Source organism: Gallus gallus, chromosome 22 (genome assembly GCF_016699485.2).
Source record: "Gallus gallus isolate bGalGal1 chromosome 22, bGalGal1.mat.broiler.GRCg7b, whole genome shotgun sequence".
Lineage (NCBI taxonomy): Eukaryota > Metazoa > Chordata > Aves > Galliformes > Phasianidae > Gallus > Gallus gallus.
The window spans coordinates 2187661-2207020 of NC_052553.1; the positions used below are offsets into that span (position 1 = coordinate 2187661).

The 19360-nt window shown below is 45.3% G+C and overlaps 1 protein-coding gene across 2 annotated transcripts in view; it reads left to right on the forward strand.

Annotated features, from left to right (window-relative positions):
* KCNU1 (potassium calcium-activated channel subfamily U member 1) overlaps positions 1 to 13891 on the forward strand; it is a 73820-nt gene extending 59929 nt beyond the window's left edge. For both annotated transcript variants that reach the window (XM_040651520.2, XM_046903401.1), the window contains exons 20-27: positions 550 to 649; positions 2699 to 2923; positions 3336 to 3513; positions 6521 to 6598; positions 9565 to 9704; positions 12357 to 12551; positions 12900 to 13003; positions 13668 to 13891. In XM_040651520.2, coding sequence (XP_040507454.1) covers positions 550 to 649; positions 2699 to 2923; positions 3336 to 3513; positions 6521 to 6598; positions 9565 to 9704; positions 12357 to 12551; positions 12900 to 13003; positions 13668 to 13764 — 1117 coding nt within the window. In that variant the 3' untranslated portion in view covers positions 13765 to 13891. The remainder of the gene's footprint in view (positions 1 to 549; positions 650 to 2698; positions 2924 to 3335; positions 3514 to 6520; positions 6599 to 9564; positions 9705 to 12356; positions 12552 to 12899; positions 13004 to 13667) is intronic.
* Positions 13892 to 19360: the final 5469 nt, after the last annotated feature.

The following is a 19360-nucleotide window of genomic DNA, read 5'->3' on the forward strand; positions in this document are numbered from 1 at the left end:
TTCTTTTATTGCTGCTATTTCAGTTCCAGAGTGATTAAATAAGCTTTGTTCCTAAGACAACTGCTCAGGGCTCCTTCTACCTACTGTAAAGCTGGAGAGAGAGTGCTGAGCAAACAGGTCTTTTCCATCAGCAGCAGAATATCCTGCAATATGGGCCTTATTTAAAGGGAAAAATTCCTGCTAACTTCTTGCTCCTGAGACCACGTTTATAGAAATGCTGTTTCAGTGAATGTCCCCACTGAAGAGCTCATTATTTAAACTATTTTTATGACCCAAACTCAAACAGCCATAAACATCACAACCAATTCAATGATCATATTAAAAACTTGTTACAGCATATTTTTCACGTTGTTTGTCCCACTGAACTGACGTTGGTAGAGTAATTCCTTCACCACATAGCCCTTGTGACTCACACATCCTCACTTCTCCTTGCCATTAAGGGATGTGCACGCTGCAGGGTCAGCAAGGAGGGCATCTCAGCAGCAGCTGGAGATGTGATCTCAGCTTGGAGGTTGTTCTGTAGCTCAGAAGCTGCTCTCTCTGTTTCAGAGACCCGCATGCCCAGGAGGAGGAGAGCAGCAGTGTCTCCTTGTACCTAACAGGAAGGTTCCACTGGTGTGATGCCGTTCCACTGCACGAAGCTCTTCTGGTAGGTGTGCAGTGGTGGCCTTTGGTATTTCACACGTTCCTCCTCATCCTGCAAAGGATAAGCTGGAGCTCCAAAGTGCTCACCTGGGCAGACAGCACAGCACTTTGTAGTTTACTGTTGTTTAAGTGCATTCCTTGAGCTGACCCTGCTCTAAGGAGAGACACTGAGACCACAACCCCCCGTTCAGGAGCGAGTTGCAGTTAAAGTGTCTTGACCAGAGACGGATGGGAGCTGAAGTCTCATTCCATGGACATATTTGCTTTAATTTAAGTGGTAACCTGGGAACAGAGAAGGATCTCCAAGGTAACAAGGGATCAGTAGTGCCTCCCGTGTTCATCTAAAGCTGGGTAGGCATCCAATCTCAGGAGATCATTTCAGCAGATGTGCGAAGGAAGGTCCAACTGATACCTACGTTGTTTTTAAACGTTGCCCGTCGTGTCCCTTGCCCTATTGATCTGGACGTCTTTAATATTGTTTGCTATATTTATTTCATGTGTCTAATCCGTAAAAGAACAAATCCTATCTAGAAATGGCAGGTTGTGCTCAGGGCTGCCAGAGAGCTGAGAGTAGGCAACCAAATCTTGCAATGAGGTGATCAAAGATTTCATCAAAAATACAGAATGTTCAAGCTGTTCTGCCAGCTGGGAGACTTGTAGCAGGCTGGAATTCATGCTGCTTGAAATGCTGCAGCTTCCTTCCAAGCAAATAAAAGGACCCTATTGCCCAGCAACCACCAAAATAGGATTAGTCATTACAAATGGGCAAATATCCCAATAGGACTGGGAGCTCAGCTCTGAGAATTGAAGGGTAATGTTTTGAAAAGATCTTACAGGCAGACTTACACGAGGAAAAGGCTTATAACTGCTAGCGTGCCCCAATTCCCCATGTGCCACTTCTGTGTTATACTGGTTCTGTGTAGTGATGCTAGGCTGTGCAAGAGGCTCTTTATGAGGCTTAAGAACGTCCACAAAGAAAATAAGTGTGTAATAGCTATTGCACTTCATGTTCATGCAGTTCATGGAAAATTAGATCATATACCTTACAGGAGTTCCTATAGAACATCCATGCAGGACACAGGGCATCGAAGCACACAGAAATATAATTCTCTTTGTCTTTTACAATATAGGATACATCCTCCGATCACTTAAATGCTTTTAGGGCATTTTAATCTTCACTCCAATTCTGCATAGATGCTTAAGAACTGATGGAATTTTATGGTCACTTGTCTGGCCCCGGCTTGGTAGGAAGGCCCACATCCTTCCATAGTGCCTTCAGGATGCCTCACCTCTCCCTGCTGCTCATGCACTAATCAGGCTGCTCCTGTTGATCTTGCAATTGTGTATTTCCTCCACAGAGTTCAGCAGTAATAGTTTTTCCAATTGTTCCTATAAAATAAGCTATAAAATAGATTGTGTTTTTAATTGTTCAGCTCCATTCAGTAGACTAATCGTTGGTCTTCAGGCATGTTACATTAAATACAGCTAAAGGTTTCATTATTCAATTTAAACTAATCTAATTAGTTAGAGACAATCATTTAATTTGGTTATGATTCTAATCTCTCATCAGGAAACTTCTCCCTGACAAAGACCCTTGTTTGTCTTTGGAATAAAACTGCCATAGGAATGAACGTTGTGGGAACGGATCCTGCAGTTCCTGGCTGGGGGATGTGGCTGTCAGTGCTGTGCCTATGACAGACCTGGCTCTGGGGACTGCCCATCCCACCTACCAACCACGAGACAGCAGCCATACATACTGAACAATCCCCTGTACTGCGTTAATTAGTTAATTTGAGAAATATAAGCAGATAGGCAGGACAAAGCAGTTAGTAAGCACCTGGAATTGATACCGACTATTGTTGCTGTGATGATTTTGATGCCTTATACCAACATATCAGTTTTTTGTTGGGTACGTTTGGAATCCAAATTCTTAAGGACAAACGCTTTGTTTGGTATATATTCTCATTCTACCTGCAGATGTTACAGGGCAAAGAGGTGTTTTAAACCTGATAATCCCATCAGCTGCTCTATCTGGATTCTCTTTCCAATTTAGAGCTGCGAGAACCAAGCAGTGCTGTACCTGCAGGATCACATCTTGGTCTGCGTCTTTGGTGATGCAAACTCACCCCTGATTGGGCTGCAGGACTTTGTGATGCCCTTACGAGCAACAAACCTCCTTTACCATGAGCTGAAGGACATTGTTCTCCTTGGGCCATTGGAGTACCTGCAAAGAGAATGGAAATTCATCCAGAATTTCCCAAAGCTGTGGTTGTTCTCGGTAAGCATTTTTTGGATGCTGTTTCTCCCTCTCCCTCCCTTTCTGCAGCAATCCTGTGCACTTCTGAAGACATTTGAAAAGTGTTTGTTAATGTGCGGGCTGATCCAAAAGTAATGCCTCCTATTTTATCACGCTTGTCCATGATGCCAGAGGAAGATGGTGGTGGTATGGCACTGTGGTTACCCCTGAGAAGATAACTGTGATTGGAAATGGGAAATTGGCCAATGAATTGCAAATTTAGACTCACTAATTTTCTTCTCTGACCAAAGATTCTTGCATGTGAAGATGCTTCTGAAATGCCACTGTGCCAGCTGGGCTTGAAATAAATGCATTTGTTCACCTTTCACCTTTAATGGTCCTTAAGGTTCAGCTTCCTTGGTGTTCTCCTGATCACTCTGTTTGGTTTGATCAGGGTAGTGCTCTCTCCTGTGCGGATCTGAAGGCAGTTAATGTCCAGGATTGCGCTGCTTGTGTCATTCTGTCTTCCAACACCCCTATCTCAAACAATCCTTCCCTGGTGGACACAGAAAGCATCTTAGCCACTCTCAACGTCCGATCCATGGAGGTGAAGCTCAGCTCATCCTCACTGGGTAAGCGTGCTTCCCTTGGCCTGTGAGCGGATGTGACAAAGGAGGAGGGGAAAGGAGGGAGGGATGAAAGCATCACTTGTCACTACTCTGAGCCACAGGCCATCTATCCTGACTATGTCAATGAATACGGCCAGAAATCCATTTCAGCTTGGTTGGCTGGACAGCATAGTCCAACTTCTGCAGCTACAGGTTTGCAAAGGAGAGGTGCACCAGCACTGCTCCTGGAAAGAGGCCAGTTCCTTCCAAAAGCTCTGAGTGAAACTTCAAGGTTTCCAGTAAAGAGACAATTGTGGGAGGCTAAATGGCAATGAGAGCTGATAACTGCTGCATTACTTGCAAAAGCATGTGTGAGTGGAGTCCCTATCCATCCTTCCAAAGGAGAAAAACAACGCCTTTCCCTTGAGGCTTGAGAAGGTGGGCTCTGTTCTCAGCACAAAACTGCAATGGAAGCAAAAACAGCCTCAGCTCAGCAGAATATTTATTGTGTCTCTTCCTTCCTTAATTTGGCAAAAGAGCTGAGATTTGTCCTCCTCTTGAGAATGTGGAAGTATTAATTAACTGAAGACGGGCTGAGAAATGGATGGCTCTCTTAAGTGTTTCCCATATACTTTATTATCTTTCTAGGCTTTTAAAGCAAGGGCTGTGCCAAAGAAAATATTACAGTGAGGCAGAGACAGGGTGTTTTAATAATAACTAGACAAAATAACATCAACATACAGCGTGTACTGTCAGAACAGGAGAATAATGATTTAGAAGGGATATTTGAGTAAGGGATAATTGTGACTTGAATAGATTACTTTTAACTAATGTATTTATTGCTACATATATATATGGAACTCATTATTGATTGCATAGAGAGAGGAAGTAAATAATGTGTACTTAAATGTATATTATTCATGTATCTCTGTAATGACAGATATAGATACTGTACCTACTGCATCTTTATACCTATATGGAAAAGAGGGAGACTGGAGGCAGAAAGAGCACTTCATCCTATCAGCCACAGTTCTACCACCCTCCAGCATTATTTTTTTTTTTTTGCCTAATGACTCAAAATCACAGTACATTGTGTGCAGAGCTCTGAACTACAATGCATACATGGGAAATAGAGATGTGAGCATCTGTTCATCAAAGCCTTCCCAAGCTGCCTTGCAGAGTTCCTATTTTGTGCAAGAGCACAGAAGACAACTGCAGCTAGGAAAGAGCCGACAGATAGAGAACAGCAAGGAAATTTGCCAGGCTGGGTAACTGTCAAGTTAGCTTGGAAACAGTGAGAGTGGTAAATAGCAGTAACAGAGCCAGGCAGTGCCTGTGCTGATCTCAACTTGGTGTCAGTTCACCTCCTGCAGCAGTTAAAGGCAGTGACTCGTAGCAGTGAGATCTGCATTTCAGAGCTCAGGTGCTTTGGTAAACGTTGCAGCAAACGTAGTCTGACTTTGGAGGCTCGAACAAAACACAGTTCAATTGCATTTCCTGTGGTTTGAGATTTCAGGGTGAGCATTTCAATCCCAATCAGCCCATGCCCGTTCAGTGCATTACTTGTCCCATGGGATGGAGAATTAGGCAGCTCTTAGAGAACCAGACCCACACTGCGGTAAATATTACTTAGGCTCACAAGAATGAGCGTTTACTGAGGTCGTGCTGATGCCAAGGACTTCTAGTCTTTCCCATGGAAAATTTTAGGTTTTCCAGTAATGCTGTAATTATCACCCTGTCATGTCACCACGCAAACAGGTTGGCAAACCTAGGTACCGAACTAAATAATCTGTGGCATAATCTAAACATGTAATGGTAATTAAAGCTGACAACTTAATAAGCTACTGAAATTCAAACGTACAGAAGTAATCTGCAATTAAGTAATCTTTTGTAATAGCACCCTGCCAGTCTGCAGGATTTCAGGTGGAGCGCTGTGTACTGTTCCATAGGAAAAATATTGACATAAGGAAAAGGTATCCAGGCAATGATCAGACACATTCAAATCAACCGGTGCAGTGCATGGAGAGGTGCAGTGCAGGCAATGATTCACTTCAGGCATTCAGTTGTGTGTATTCAGAGATGCCTTGCTGTGCTTGGGAAGGGCTCGTTCTGCTGCTTTGAGGTGTGGTGACTCCTGCCAGCTCTTGCAAGGTGTTTGTGGGTCCACCTCCTAACCTCAGGGATGGGTGATTGGAACAACGGTTGATCTCCAATATTCACTTGCTCCTCGGAGGAGAGGAGGAGTCATTACGAACTCTGAATCTCAACCAGTTCCATTTCTTGCAAAATGGAGTTGAGATTTCATCCTCTTGGCTGTGGTAATACTGTGTGCTGCATGTGGTGTTCCTGATGCTCAGTTACCACAGTGCTGTGCTGGGCAGCAAAGGAAAAGCTCAGGTATAACAGAAAGGGAGACAAGATTGTATAGATTCAAGAAAAAGAGATTTTGAATTGGGGTTGCTTCTACAAGTCAGCTGTCCGGAAGACCTGGGAGCCATAAGGACAAATGCCTGTAGGAACTTCTGTGTTTTTCTTTTTCTTGACTGTCAGATCTTCAAAACTCATAGTGTGTGCTTTGGCCTTCGTCTGGCCCATCCAGTACCGCACAGCATCCTTGAATGATAAAAGATCATAGGATAAAAGAAACCCCCCTCCCTCTATGAGTAACTTATTGGGTACGTGGGGCCAAACAGCACCAGAACCATCACTGCTGCACCGCAGAGGGTAATTATACTTCAGTAACGATGTCAATAAGCAGCTCCCAGGAGAGCTTTTATTTTTCTCATCCTTTGAAGCCCTGAATGAATAAAGTAAGCCTTGGAAAAGCAAGCCAAGTCAAGAAACTTTCTAAATATAGGAAATGCTTTGGGTTTTTTTGCATGACAATGACATTATTTTTAGGCATAAGCAAAAGATTTCCTGCATTTGTCAGTCTGAACCATTGTGTCTTGGTTTCATTTTTTCCCCCTCCCCCTTTTCTGCTTCCACCGACTTCCCTCTTTCCTCATGTTGTTATTGACTGTTTCTACAGATGCTGTTTTCGGAGCAGGAGCATTGGGGAATCAATCAGAGCCACGTTATAAAAGGATCCCCATCACTACAGAGCTGAGTAAGTTATTCTTTAGGAAAGAATTTCACAGCAGCAATATGCGTGCTGCATTATTTATTTAGCCCGGGCCTTTTTAGAATGCAGAGGCAGAAAGCGACACGCACTGCATGTCCAAGGAACATTAAAAGGTTTGACTTAGATGTTAATTCACTGCCTTTGAAGGAGTCAGGATGGTTTATCGGGAGAATAAATAAAACAAAGTGTTACAGAGGTCTCAGTGTGAAGCAAAACACCGAGGCATCCATTTAGGATGAAGATAATGTCCTTGTTCTGTTCTGCTAGACTGGATCTCAGGAGATCTGTGTTCTTGTCACGTGGCCCACATTCATCCCACCTTTGGGTACAGACTTCACTATGATAAATCAATCAGAAGCGTGTTTTCCTGCTTTCCCTTTACTTTCAGTGAAGAAGGAGACACCACCAGAAGCAGTTGTGCTCAGAGGGAATCTGACTTGTCCTTTGGCCATGCTTCCCTCCCTCTGGTGACTTAGAGAAAGATCTCATGCCCAGTTTTCATCTCCCAACAAAATGGAGCAAACCAAGGCCTGATTCTCTACATTTCAACCCTCCCCTTTCCAAAATACTGTGGTGGTTCCCTCCTCTTCTCTGGATCCTGGTGGTGGCTGCTGCAGGCTTCCTCCATTGGGCTCCTCTAACCTGTGTTCATAACTGGAGCAGCCATGGAGCTCTTGCATTGCTGCTCTTGGCTGGTTTTCATCTTTGCCTTCGTCTCCTGATGGTTACAAACTAGATCCGTTAATTAGGAACACAAGCACTGATTAATTGATTAGTAACGCAGCAGTCAGCGTCACACCAGAGAGGTGATGCTGGGTTGGTGGTCCCCAGTGATGTGAATGTGTTGCTCCATTCAGTATGCTGACACAGGTACGTCACATCACATCAGCGCAGCGTGCTGCTGGCTGTCATAGCTGACCTCTCAGCCACGTGCTCAGGTTTGGGTTCTCTTTCTTCCTTCTTTGGAGCAGTGTCTGTAAGCGGGCACAACGCACCTGAGGGCTGGGTATGGGACAAAGGCACTGCTGCCTCCATAAAGCAGCAAAGCACTGCAGTGGGCTGCTCAGCCCTTAGACTTGAAACTCTCTAGCAGATACTGATGATAAGATAATGCCTTCTTCAGAGTCCTTCAGAACTGTTGGATTCCCCGGAGCAATATTTGGATGCTCTCTGGTGCTGTGGTTTCAGCTTTTATTCTGTTGTATCCAAAAGCCTCAGAAATGTTTTGAGCTGGCTCCTGAGGTGCAGGGAAGGCACTGTGCAGTCACATTAATGCCTGCAGACAGCCACTGCACCAATGTCATTTCCCTCCAGGATGTGGTGTGTCATGGAGGGGAAAACATCTGCGATCTGTTGGCATAACTTGGATTTTAGTCATGTCAGCTCTTTGACACAATAATGAGTTGAGCTCCGGTCCCTCAGCATATGGAGGGCTGCCCCACTTTGGTCCTCAACAGTGTAGGAACACGTTCAGAGTTACAAGGATGGGCTAAGAAGGAAAATAACCCCAAATTCTTTACTTTCTGGGTGACGCAGCCCTGGAATAGGCTGCTCAGACTGGTGCTGCAGTCTCCTGCTCTGGAGATGCTCAAGCCCACCTGGATGCTTTCCTCTGCAACCAGCTGTGGGGAACTTGCTTTAGTGGGGTTGGACCGTGGCACCTGCGGAGGTCCCTTCCAACCCCTACCATTCTGTGATGCTGCAATTTAAAGCCTGGGAGCACAAAAGCAAGGCCAGTTAAACGGCAGCTGCACGTGGAGGTGTCTGCTGGTCCACATCCCTCACACTGAGCACATGTCAATACGTTGAACATCTCAATTGGAGTTAAAGCCTGGGGTCACAGGGCTACTGTAAGCAGGCACCAAAACAGCACATCCTAAAAACCCACACCATAAAGGGCCAGAGATACACGGCATAAACAGCAACCATCTGCAAGCAAACAGGAATCCTGTGGATGTGGGAAGGAGAAGGAACGGTGTGGAAAATAGAGCAGGACCCCTATTGTGGCTGCAGGACTGTGTTTCTGTGCCTGGGTGCTGCAGGCTGGCTTGGGGAGCCACGCTGATTAATTCCAGAGCAGTGCCAGCTCCTAAAAGGCAGGGTGGGTGAAATATCTGTATTGAGAGCACATGGCTGAAGGATGGCACCGACACTGCAAGACAACAGGAGGCATTAATAGCGTGGCAATTCTGGCTAGCTTTACTCATCTTTAAAAATGATACACTCAAATGCATTCTGGCCCAAGGGGACATAATAGAAATCAATCATTACTCACACGGAGTTCCTTGCTCTCTCTATTTTTTAATGGGAAGACGTGGGTTCTTGATCTCAATCCTTTCCAGTCCTCCTGTCTCTCTCTAGCTGTGCTGCTGTCATTCATCAGAACTCAGTGGCAGTGCTGGAGTGCCAGGACAGACCCAGCACGTCCAGAGCACTTCTGCCAGGGCACACTTAAACAGTTCTCTGAGAATAGAAGGAGAGCTGAGGAGGAATCCCTTTCTGAGTGGGGGGGAATTCTGCAGGACTACCTCAGACAGCGAGAATAGGGATCCTCACTCATTCGTCAGCCTTGTAACAGGAGGACAGCCGTGAAAGGAGCTCTAAACCCAGTTTAAGCCAATAGAAGGAGTCATTCCATTCCTGTTAGGTCAGGAAAACGAGGGGAAGAAATCAGATTATTCCTTCTTTTTCAAAACAGGTGAATTAATTGTTGGCCTCCTATCTTTAAGCACTTGCTTGGAAAATCAATTTGAGGCTTCTGTGTCTTTTGTGTCCCATTGCAGCATCAGTCAGCAGCACTGAATATTTTGTTCCTCTTTCCTAATGCAGCATGCTGTTCCTAGTGCTGGCCTCAGAATGGCAAGCTACATTTATTAGCTTTCTTTTCTCATCCTAGATGGCTTCCCTCCATTGCTGAGATGTTTCCTATTTCTTCTTTGCTTATCCAACAGAGTTTTCACCAAATGCCCGCTTCATCAACGAGGCTCCCAGGAGCAGCTCTGACATTGCAGAGGAGGATCTGCTTTCCCCTACTGCTGCCCCTGCAGGAGCTATTTTCTCAGATGGCTTCTTGAATTCTCTTTTGTCTATGGTAAGTAGAGGTATCTCCTCCTGTCACGTTTAGTGGCACTGGAGTGTTAACAAAGTGATTATCAGCCAGGGTAAACCCACTTAATCTACCCTTAACAATGGTCAAGGCCACACGTGTCAGAAATGCACAAGACTCTGCGCCCTCAGAATTAAACACGTCTATTCCTGTTTAAGCAATTTGCTAATCATGGAATCCTGGAATGGTTTGAGTTGGGAGGGACCTTTACAGACCACCAAACCCCAACCTCCCACCGAAGGACTGCTCTGTGGGCCTCTGATTTCCTGGGGCAGTGGGTTCCATAGGACAAAAGGCAACTCTGGGCTCCAGGAGACACACCTGAGTGATGCTGTGAGCAGCAGCTGCTCTCCCTGGTTTTGATAAACTTTCAGAGTGCTTTCATAGCTTTTCATAACTTCGTCTCTTCTCCTGCCTGATTTATTTGCATTTTGATTGATAACACGAATTTACTATCAGTCCCTCTAAGGGAAGTGCAGTCACTGATGCTGGAATTGCATTTGGCGCCAGCTGGCCTTGCAGTGGAGTGATGCTCATTGCTGGAAAGATTATAGGGATTCTGAATACCTGGGTCAAATAGAGCAGAGTCCTACAGGTCTGGCATGTTGGTGAGCTAGGGAAAAGGCAGCTTTCACTGCCACCACTTCATCATAGCACCAAGGGCACAAACATACCCGTGTCCGACTGTCACCCAGGCAGAAATTCACTTTAAGTATGGATGGGATTTTTTAGCCCAGTGGCTCTTTCCTGAAAAGTCCCACTCATTTGAACCGTCACTGATCCACAAGACCAGGTTTGAAGGGAAGCATTCCTTTTGATTCTCCTTAAATTCCTGGTAATGTCCTTTTAGAGACCTTTGCATTAAGAGGATTGGGTACATCTCACCAAAGAAACCAGACCAGGAGGACTGTGGTGATCCCACCCTGGTGGTCTGATCATTCTAAGTTGCTGTCAAAGCTGAGCGCTATTAGTTTTGATGACACTTAGGTGTAGTTAAGCCAGGATTTTGGCAGCAAAACTGCAGTTCGGCTCAAGCTGGTGTTCCTAAATTGCCTTCTCTTATTTCCCAAAGCCCCTTTCTTTCTCTTCCCCATGCTGGAGTTGAGTTCCACGTGCATCGCTCTCAGTTCTTGTCCAAAGGGATAGTGCTTGGGTGGCAGTTCTGCAGAAATTGAATAAATACAAAACAAATCTATCAAAGGGATAAGCAGTCCAAAATAAGCGTGTCAAGTCCAGTTATGGTTTTCTGAGAAGGTGTTAGGGAAAGTATTATATTGCTGCTACTCTCTGATATGTCAGTCAGCCAGATAGTAATTAATGGCTGCTCGTGTCAAGTGAAAAAGTAACTCGAGACTTAGCATGACCTGTCTTAAAGGATAAAATTTCATTCCAGCATAGATTCCAAGTCTGTCCAGGAATGATCAGCACTTGGCTTTGCTTTAGAGCACTGGGGCACCTTATGTTAGATTCAGTCAGTCTGTAAATCCATAGAATCATGATAGAATGGCCTGGGTTGAAAAGGACCTCAAAGGTCATCCAGTTTCAACCCCTCTACCACAGGCAGGGCTGCCAACCACCAGCCCAGGCTGCCCAGAGCCACATCCAGCCTGGCCTTGAATGCCTGCAGGGATGGGGCATCCACAGCCTCCTTGGGCAACCTGTGAACAGTGCGTCACCACCCTCTGGGTGAAAAACTTCCTCCTAATATCCAACCTAAACCTCCCTTGTCTCAGTTTAAAACCACTCCCCCTTGTCCCATCACTACCCACCCTCATAAACAGCCATTCCCCCTCCTGTTTATAGGAAGTGTCCTTATCTCCAGCTGTACCCAGACAACAGCTGGGAAAGAAAGTAACTCCTCACGGGCACACCACAGAAATGCTGCTGCTTTAAAGCCAGACCCATTGTGAGCACAGTGTGCTGCATCCCAGTGCGTACACACACCTCTGTCGTTGTTCCCTGCCTTTCAAACCCCTGCCGTGTAACTCAGCCAAGAAAGTACAGAATGAGGGTGACATGCAAATCCTATTAATTCATCCAAGTATGGAAATGCAATCCTTTTGATGTCAAAAAGTACAGCAATGATATGTTAAAGAGCTCAGCACGCTTCTGTTAAATATGTAAAGTGCAGATTCCCCTGAAGCTGTATCACTCCTGGATAACCCTGGACTATAGCTCCTTACTTTAAAAGGCTGGGAATTACTCTAACAGCATTATACCCTTTTGCCCAACAATACAGTCAGAAGTTCTTAAGCGGATTTGAGCTGAGCTTGGATTTAATAGCAGCGTTCCTTCTCTGCACCTTGTTTGGTTTCTTTACTCAGGTGAGCGCAGGTGACGGATTCCACAGAGTGGCTCTATGTAGGAGATGAGATTTTTTTTTTTGGTAAATGGGTTATTTGATGCACTGCGGGCAGAGGGAGCACTTATAGATCAAATAATAGAAAGATGCTGGCTCTTTTTGTCTTCAAGTCTTTGTGTCAGAAAACTTTGAATGTAATGAAGGATGAATCCGAGTGTACAAAAAGCCCTCTGAAGTGTCTGATCACATTCTCCAGGTTTTCAGTGGTAAAATCTGTTTGTCTTTCAGCAGTCGAGGCATCCCCTTTAATCTTTTCCTTGTTTCTTCCTTTGCAGACCTACTACAACCATCACATCCTGGCTTTGCTGCAGGCTTTGGTGACAAGCAGGACGAGCCCAGAGTTGGAGCAGCTGGAAGAAGAGGACAGAAGGCTGAGCAGAAGTCTGGACAACGTGGTCCAAAATCCCTACCAAGTCAGGTGCAAGCTGGCACTCCTGCCACTGTCTGAGAGGTGGCTGTCGGGGGGCATGGTGAGTCATGGCATGGATTTGGGCTGCAGGGATTGGGCTCTCATCCCCACTGCCTTCAGAAAAGGAAGGCTGGTTGTCATTACCTGAAGCCTTGTTTCATCCAGCTGAAGATCATTGTGTAGCTTAAAGCTGTATTTTAAGGAGCCTGAAGACATCAGATAGCTTCATGTTAGATTCTAACCTTCTGGGGGGATCAGTCATTTTGTTCTCTATCTTTCTTACCAAACACGATGGGACTAAAAGTAGTGAACGGGGATAGCAGTTGGCTCAGTGACCGACTCAGGGCTGGGCTGAGTTGTCCACTTTGGTTCCTTTGAGGTAGGAGTGGTTTTGCTTCTTTCATCACAGGAGGATTCCTTTGGAGACATCTACTGCAAAGCTTTAGATACATTTGGAATACTCTGCTTTGGCCTCTACCGGCTGACGGAGGAGCCCAATCCATTCAAGAACAGGCAAGTATGCTTCATTTTAAGTTGTACTGAAAGTCAAAGGATGCCAGTCGTGACTTTGAAGTTAAGCATCTGTGGAAGGCAATCTGAATTCCTTACCTTTGTCTTAAGTTCAGACACCCTTGTAGGCAACAAAGGCCATCTGAGGCAAACAGGTGAGTAGTCTGAACTTGGTTCTCTGATGATTTCTGGAGATCCGGTGCTTATTGGTGCTTTCATGAGGTTCTCTGAAGTTCATTTGAAGTGTGATTTATCTTTTCTTCATTAGAGAGCATGAAGTTATAACACTGCTGAGGGCAGAGAGAACTGCCTCATCTGAGCCCTTCTACTCCCATTCTTTCCATTGCAAGGTTTCCATGACTGCTTAATCTCCACATCTCACAGAGACGCTCAGTTTTGATTTAGAGATTCTGAGCAATCAAAAAATTTATTGCACATTTTGGCAGCTGTTTCAGAGACTCATGAGTTCCATTTTTTAATGAGTTGGCCACTCCTTGGTGCAAAGACAGGCACCATAAAACTCTGCCTGTTGTCTCAGCATTCCAAAGAACTCTGCAGATGCAGTTGTTATCTATACAAAGAACCCTACAGCATTCTTCCTGTCTCAGATACTCAGTGCAAAGGCCTCACCAAGCAGCCTGAATCTCACACACCAATGCTTTTCCAGGTTTGTGATTGCTCGGCCTGCCAGTGATTTGAAGATGTTACCCACAGATCTGCTTTTCTCCATCGTTCCATTCAACATTGCAACTGAAGACCTGTAGGAGGAATTGGAGAGCTAGTTAGGAAGCAAGAAAACAGGTACCACAGACACCTCCATGCCAGAACTGAGAGACTGCAAAGCGCCCTTCAAATAAAGAGCTGTAGAAGCAGTTGAGATCCCACCATCAATTTTTAGTGTTCTTATTTCTTAGTGGGCAGCGGGTAGTTTAAATGTAGCCAACCAGCCTGAGATCAGCACTGAAACCAGTATCACGAAGCTCTAACAGCAGTGCCTACCAGAAAGCAAAGTATCAGCAAAGGGCAAAAACTTGAGTTTTTCTGAGCATAGAACAGACCCATCTGTATTCAAACATGAGACTCCACCAAGTTTAGAGACTGCTGAACAACTCAGCACAAAGACTCCAGCACTCTGAAGTGCACTTTTCTTGCATACAGAACTGAAGATGCTGGATTGATATGAATTTAAAAACAAAGCAAATAATCCCCCATTTACTTATGCCACAAATCAGATCCCACCCTTGTGTTATATTCAGTGGAAGGAAGCAGGAGAATGGTTTTTTTTCTTTTCCCCTCTCTCTTTCCCCTAACACTAATTAGGTTTGAAAGGCTGCAGCTTGAGTCCAGATACCACATGCAGAGAAGAAAGGAACCCAAACAGCTGATGCAGAGTTCAGACTAAACTAACTGCAAGCTCCCCAGGGACATCACAAGGTAAACCTGATAGTCTCTGTCATTTACAATCATTATCAGGCAGCTGAGTCTCTGTAATTTTACTAGGGAGCCAATTAACAGATCCCTGAAGCTCAAGAGTTTGGTCCTGGTCTTCTTTCTGTTTGAGACAGGAAAAAAAAGGGGAAAATAAGCCTTTGTTGCAAATAAATGCTCCAGAAGTTTTCCCACCTGTGGGAATGGTTGGGTCTGGGTTTGGGCTTTTCCCCTTGAGTGTCAAACACCAATCTGAAAACAGGCTGTATGACCTTGGGTGAGTTATTTAACCCTCTGTATACTATTGCTGCCCACTGAACGCGGGGGAAATAATGGCATACTTGTTAATTTAGGTAATTAAGAGCTTTGGGGGAGGGGCTGCCTCTTGTGATTTGTTTAGCCAAGCGTAAATGGGTGCTGATTTAGGATGGGACATTTAGGAACTCCACTCAAACAGTGTGGGTAATAAGCAAGGAAAAATGCTTGGACCAAAACTCCAGATGGAAACAAATCCACGCCTGGGGAAGTGTGGGGTTTGGATTCAGTCTGTGCCTTAATGTGTTGGACTCATCTTTCCTGGAAGAAAGCAATCATGCAATCTATCTTGAACTGTAAGTAGGAATCAGTGAACCACGCTTAGAGCAAACAAAATACCATGGAAGTGCTTTCCCATTGCCAGCCCTGTGCAGACCTGAAACTGAGCCAGGACAGCTGATCTCTTGGTAGGAGGTTTTTTGGCCTAAAGTCACCCACTGTACATACAAACTTAGATCAGATGTTGTGCACTGGGATCTGCTCACCCTCTGGCAGATCGAGGTTTTGATAACAGTGCCCTCGGTCCATTCCCTAGCATGCAATATTTTAAAAGACAAAGACTGTTAAAAGGTGGAAGGAAGGGCCTGAGCAGGCTTTGCAGCCCCTGGTCCCATTGTAAGCTTTAGGAAGAGCTGAGATGTGACTACAAAGGAAATCTCGTACTGGCACTGCAAGCTTTCTGTGTTGTCATCACCTGAACCCTTCCTTATTTGCAGCTGTAATTCAGCCTGAGCACAGAGGTAACATCTTTTCTCATTGCTCTGTTGCTTTTGAATATCTACACATGCATGCCTGGACCTCTGTACTGGATTTAAGCAGCTCTTGTGTAATGCTAATGCGTTTTTACTAAGAAAACCGCCAGAAGAAGGAAAAAAAGAACTTGTTTACTCAGAACTTTCCCAAATGGGTGAGAAACTCAGGCTGCTTTGCCAGCAAACTCTTCTATCTGAACTCATCTGCTTTCCCTGGAAATCATACGCAAATGCTGGAACTGAAATTCAGGACCTGCTGGGTCCAGCTTTAGGGCACCAAACGTTGGTAATGCTGCATGTTACTCCAGAGCTATGGGTGGTGTAAAACTGTCAGAGTAGGGGGGGATGTGCCCATATGCAGTTATAGGGTTTTTCCTGCATGTCAGATTTGTGGTGGTTTAACCCACGGCTGCTGGAGAGTGTCGTGCTGGGCTAAGGTGGAGCAGGGAGGGATGACAAGGTGATGGAGGGACCTCTTCCACTTTGCTTATCCCTCTGTTTTGTTTATTTGCTATCTCTGAGCAAGCAGTTCTGCTTGTCGTAGGAGAAGGGGGAGAGAAATCCTAAGGAAGGTAAAAGCATTAATGGGTCAAGGCCTCCTTTGCATAATTCTATTATCACCAGAAGATTCTGCACTAATCATGTTAGGCATGTGCTCTGGAGCATCAAAGTGACTCGTCTTACCTTTTTGATGTTAGACAGGTTTAAATGCTTTGTACAGATGAGGCATCTCAGACAGCTGATCAAGAAAGCCTGTGCTGTTCAAGCAAAGCAAAGGCCTGTTTGCTGCTCCTGCTGCTTTCTTTTTTTAATGTCAACAATGCCACATTCTTCCAACAAGGAATAATCTCTGTTGTCACAAACTGTGAAAAGCAAAGGTGTGGGAGAGAATGTGTGTCTGGGTGCATGCAAACACGCTTTCTGAAGCTGCCACCTTTGATTCTTCAGCAGCAGGATCTTGCATATTTGTTGGGTCATACATTTATATAGCTGTAGTAGAAATAAGTTCATCTCCTGCAGCGAAAACCACAGCGTGGTACTCAAAGCTGCTATAGGGTCTCTGCACCAAAGTTTGCTTGTCTGCACCCTTCCTGAGCAGGAAGACCACTCTGTGAAGAGGGATTGATAGTCATAGGCTTTGGGTTTTAGCAATACTGACAGTTTCCAATTGAGTTCTGAAAATCTGGGGTTAGAAGCAATTAAAAGTCGTCTAAATTAATGCCAGAGCAGAAGGCGGTCTCTCTGAATCAGTAATTGGCAGTGGGTTTTCCAGCTGCTTCACACCAAAGGAAGGGCTCTGTGCTGCTTTCCCATCCATCTCCATGAGCCTCCTCTCTTGACCCACCACCAAAGTACCATAACACTGTGGTCTCATCCCCCATATCCCCACTCTCAGCCACTTGCAGGGACTGCAGCAGTTGAACTGCTGATTGCTTCCGCACATGCAGAGTGAACGAGGTGAGCTAAGCATATGAAGCAATCTGGAAGTGCATCATTAATGCTTCTGACACTTCTCTTTGCTACACATGTGCCAACTAATAAGCATTAATGGCTGGAGTTATTCCATTTCCCAGGAAACACATGGCTGGAGCAGTGGTAGCACCGTTGCAGCCCACTGGGCTCACTGCCTCCATTTTCAGGTGCTTTTCCCAAGCTTTCCTACCCAAGGATGGGTGAGAGGCACACAGGGCATCTTTTATTTAAATAAATATAAATATATATTTCCCTACAGAATGTTTCTAAGGTTGAGATCTGAAGTTTTCCTCTTGTTTTCTTCCTTGAATAAGCCCAGACCTTCTCGAAGGGAGCTTAAAAGGAGAGTAGTGCTGCCCTGACTTGGTCTCATCCCTCTGTAAGGTATCGATCTGAGCATCAGGCATTTCTCTCAGTGCTGTTCTGCTGAGTTCTGCTCTCCCACATGGCAGAAGTGGTCCCACCCATTCTGGTGCACTTTCAGGAGTGCTGAGGGCCCATGCATGGCAGAGATGAACATCTTCACCTCCACCAGCGCAGCTCATCCTCTGTCCTCACTTCTCTCTGCAACTCCAGAAAGAAGCAGAAGTCCTGAATGCCAGACTGACGCATCAATCATAATTCCTGAGCTGCCAGCAGTCATGTAACTGCTTAAAGACCTCAACAGCCCTCTGGCACTTAAAGAAAAAAATCATCTAATTAATCACAGGTGAAACAGCTTGGACCTGCTCCAAAAGCCCCTGAATTTACTGCCAAGCTTTGATGCTAATTTTCCTTCTAAGTAACCCCCTAAAGAAATTTACGATTAGGTAATTAAAGTGATGAATAAAGAGATACTTAGAAGAAGGAGGGAAATGAAAAAGAAGAAGGGAAAAGAAACCCTTGAGTCAAAAGCCTTAAATCTCCTCCCCTCCTCAAAGAGCAGCGTTAGTCATTTTTGCACACACGTCGTCTCTGGAAATTGGGTTGGATTCCCACAGGAGGATTGGGAAATATTCCTTAAAGTAATGTTTGCGTAACCGAATAAAGCAGAAGGGACTCCAAAGCAGATCGTGGTGTCAGTGTGGCTGAGGAGGAGAATTTGTGGCTTCTGCCTGAGGATCTCACACTGCACAGCTCCAGTCTGGGACTGCCTCTTGGCTTTCCCACCCATCTACCTGAGGTCTGATCACTGATAGGCATATTCATTACTCTGGTACCCAATTAATAACCTGAGAGCATCTGAACAACTTTTGAAGTCTGGCCATTATGGTCCTTTTCAACCCAGGCCATTCTGTGGTTCTCTGATAATGCTTGTCAAGGTCCTCTCGAGTTCTTCCATTTCTTTGGAGAAGGAACAGGGGCAGCCCTGCAGTTGTGCTTTACCTTCAGGCAAACGTACTGCACCCAAAGCTTCTTCCCAACGCTGCTCAGCTCACCTTTCCCTGTCCAGAACTTCCCACTGATCCCATCACATCGCCCATCCCCTGCCTGGCACTGAGGGAAGCGCTCCTCAGTGGCGTTCGAGGGGAGCAGAGAGGATAAAAAATGAGAAGATGGCAGATTAGATCTCGGGTGACAGAAATGAGAAATAAAAGCCATTAGAGCCCATTTGCAACGTGCCCTCATCGAGTCAAGTTTCAAGGTGTTTTTCCAGATAATTAATAGCCTGACAGCAGTTTTTGTACAGGCATCTGATACATGAAATAACACCCGTGTATACAGAGGGGAAAGTGGAGTCCTCTCATTTATTTACTTGAAGAGGTTTGAAATGCAGCAAGCCAGCCAGCTGGGTTACAGACAAAATCAACATTCTCTGTTATAACTGTGGCATCTTCAGACACATGTCTCTATAATAATGCAGCACTATGAAAGGAGCTCTCATAGGACTCTGTGTTTGCTGTCTGCACAGTCTGGGCTGTGTTTGGAGTGGTCCTGCCCAAGCCATAGTGTTCTTTGGTGTGGAATGCATTGCACTGAGGCACCTCAGTCCTGAAGAGATCTGTCTCATCTCAGTCCTGCTCACCTGAATTCTCTCTGTGTGATATCCGGGTGAAAGGAAAGCCAGAAAGAGAGGGAGAGAATGAGATTGGGGTGTGTGGGAAAGAAAAGATGAAGAATTCCCAACGTTCTCCATCAGAGCTGCACGCCTGTTAGAAAGAAACACCAGGTAGATGGCTTTGAACTTCACAGGGCTTTGTAGCACTGAGTTGTCAAATATGAGCAATTGCAGCTTTCTTCACTTGCAATGGGTGCCACAGACACTGACTGACACAGCCCACAATGCCCATGGGCCAAACAGACGAGAGAAGCTCTTCAAACACCATTAGATGCTGAGGTTTGCTTGTCTGTGTCTGTTGCTTTCTATTAAGCTTCCAGTTTTTGCTTCCTCATCTCACGTTGCAAAGTAGCT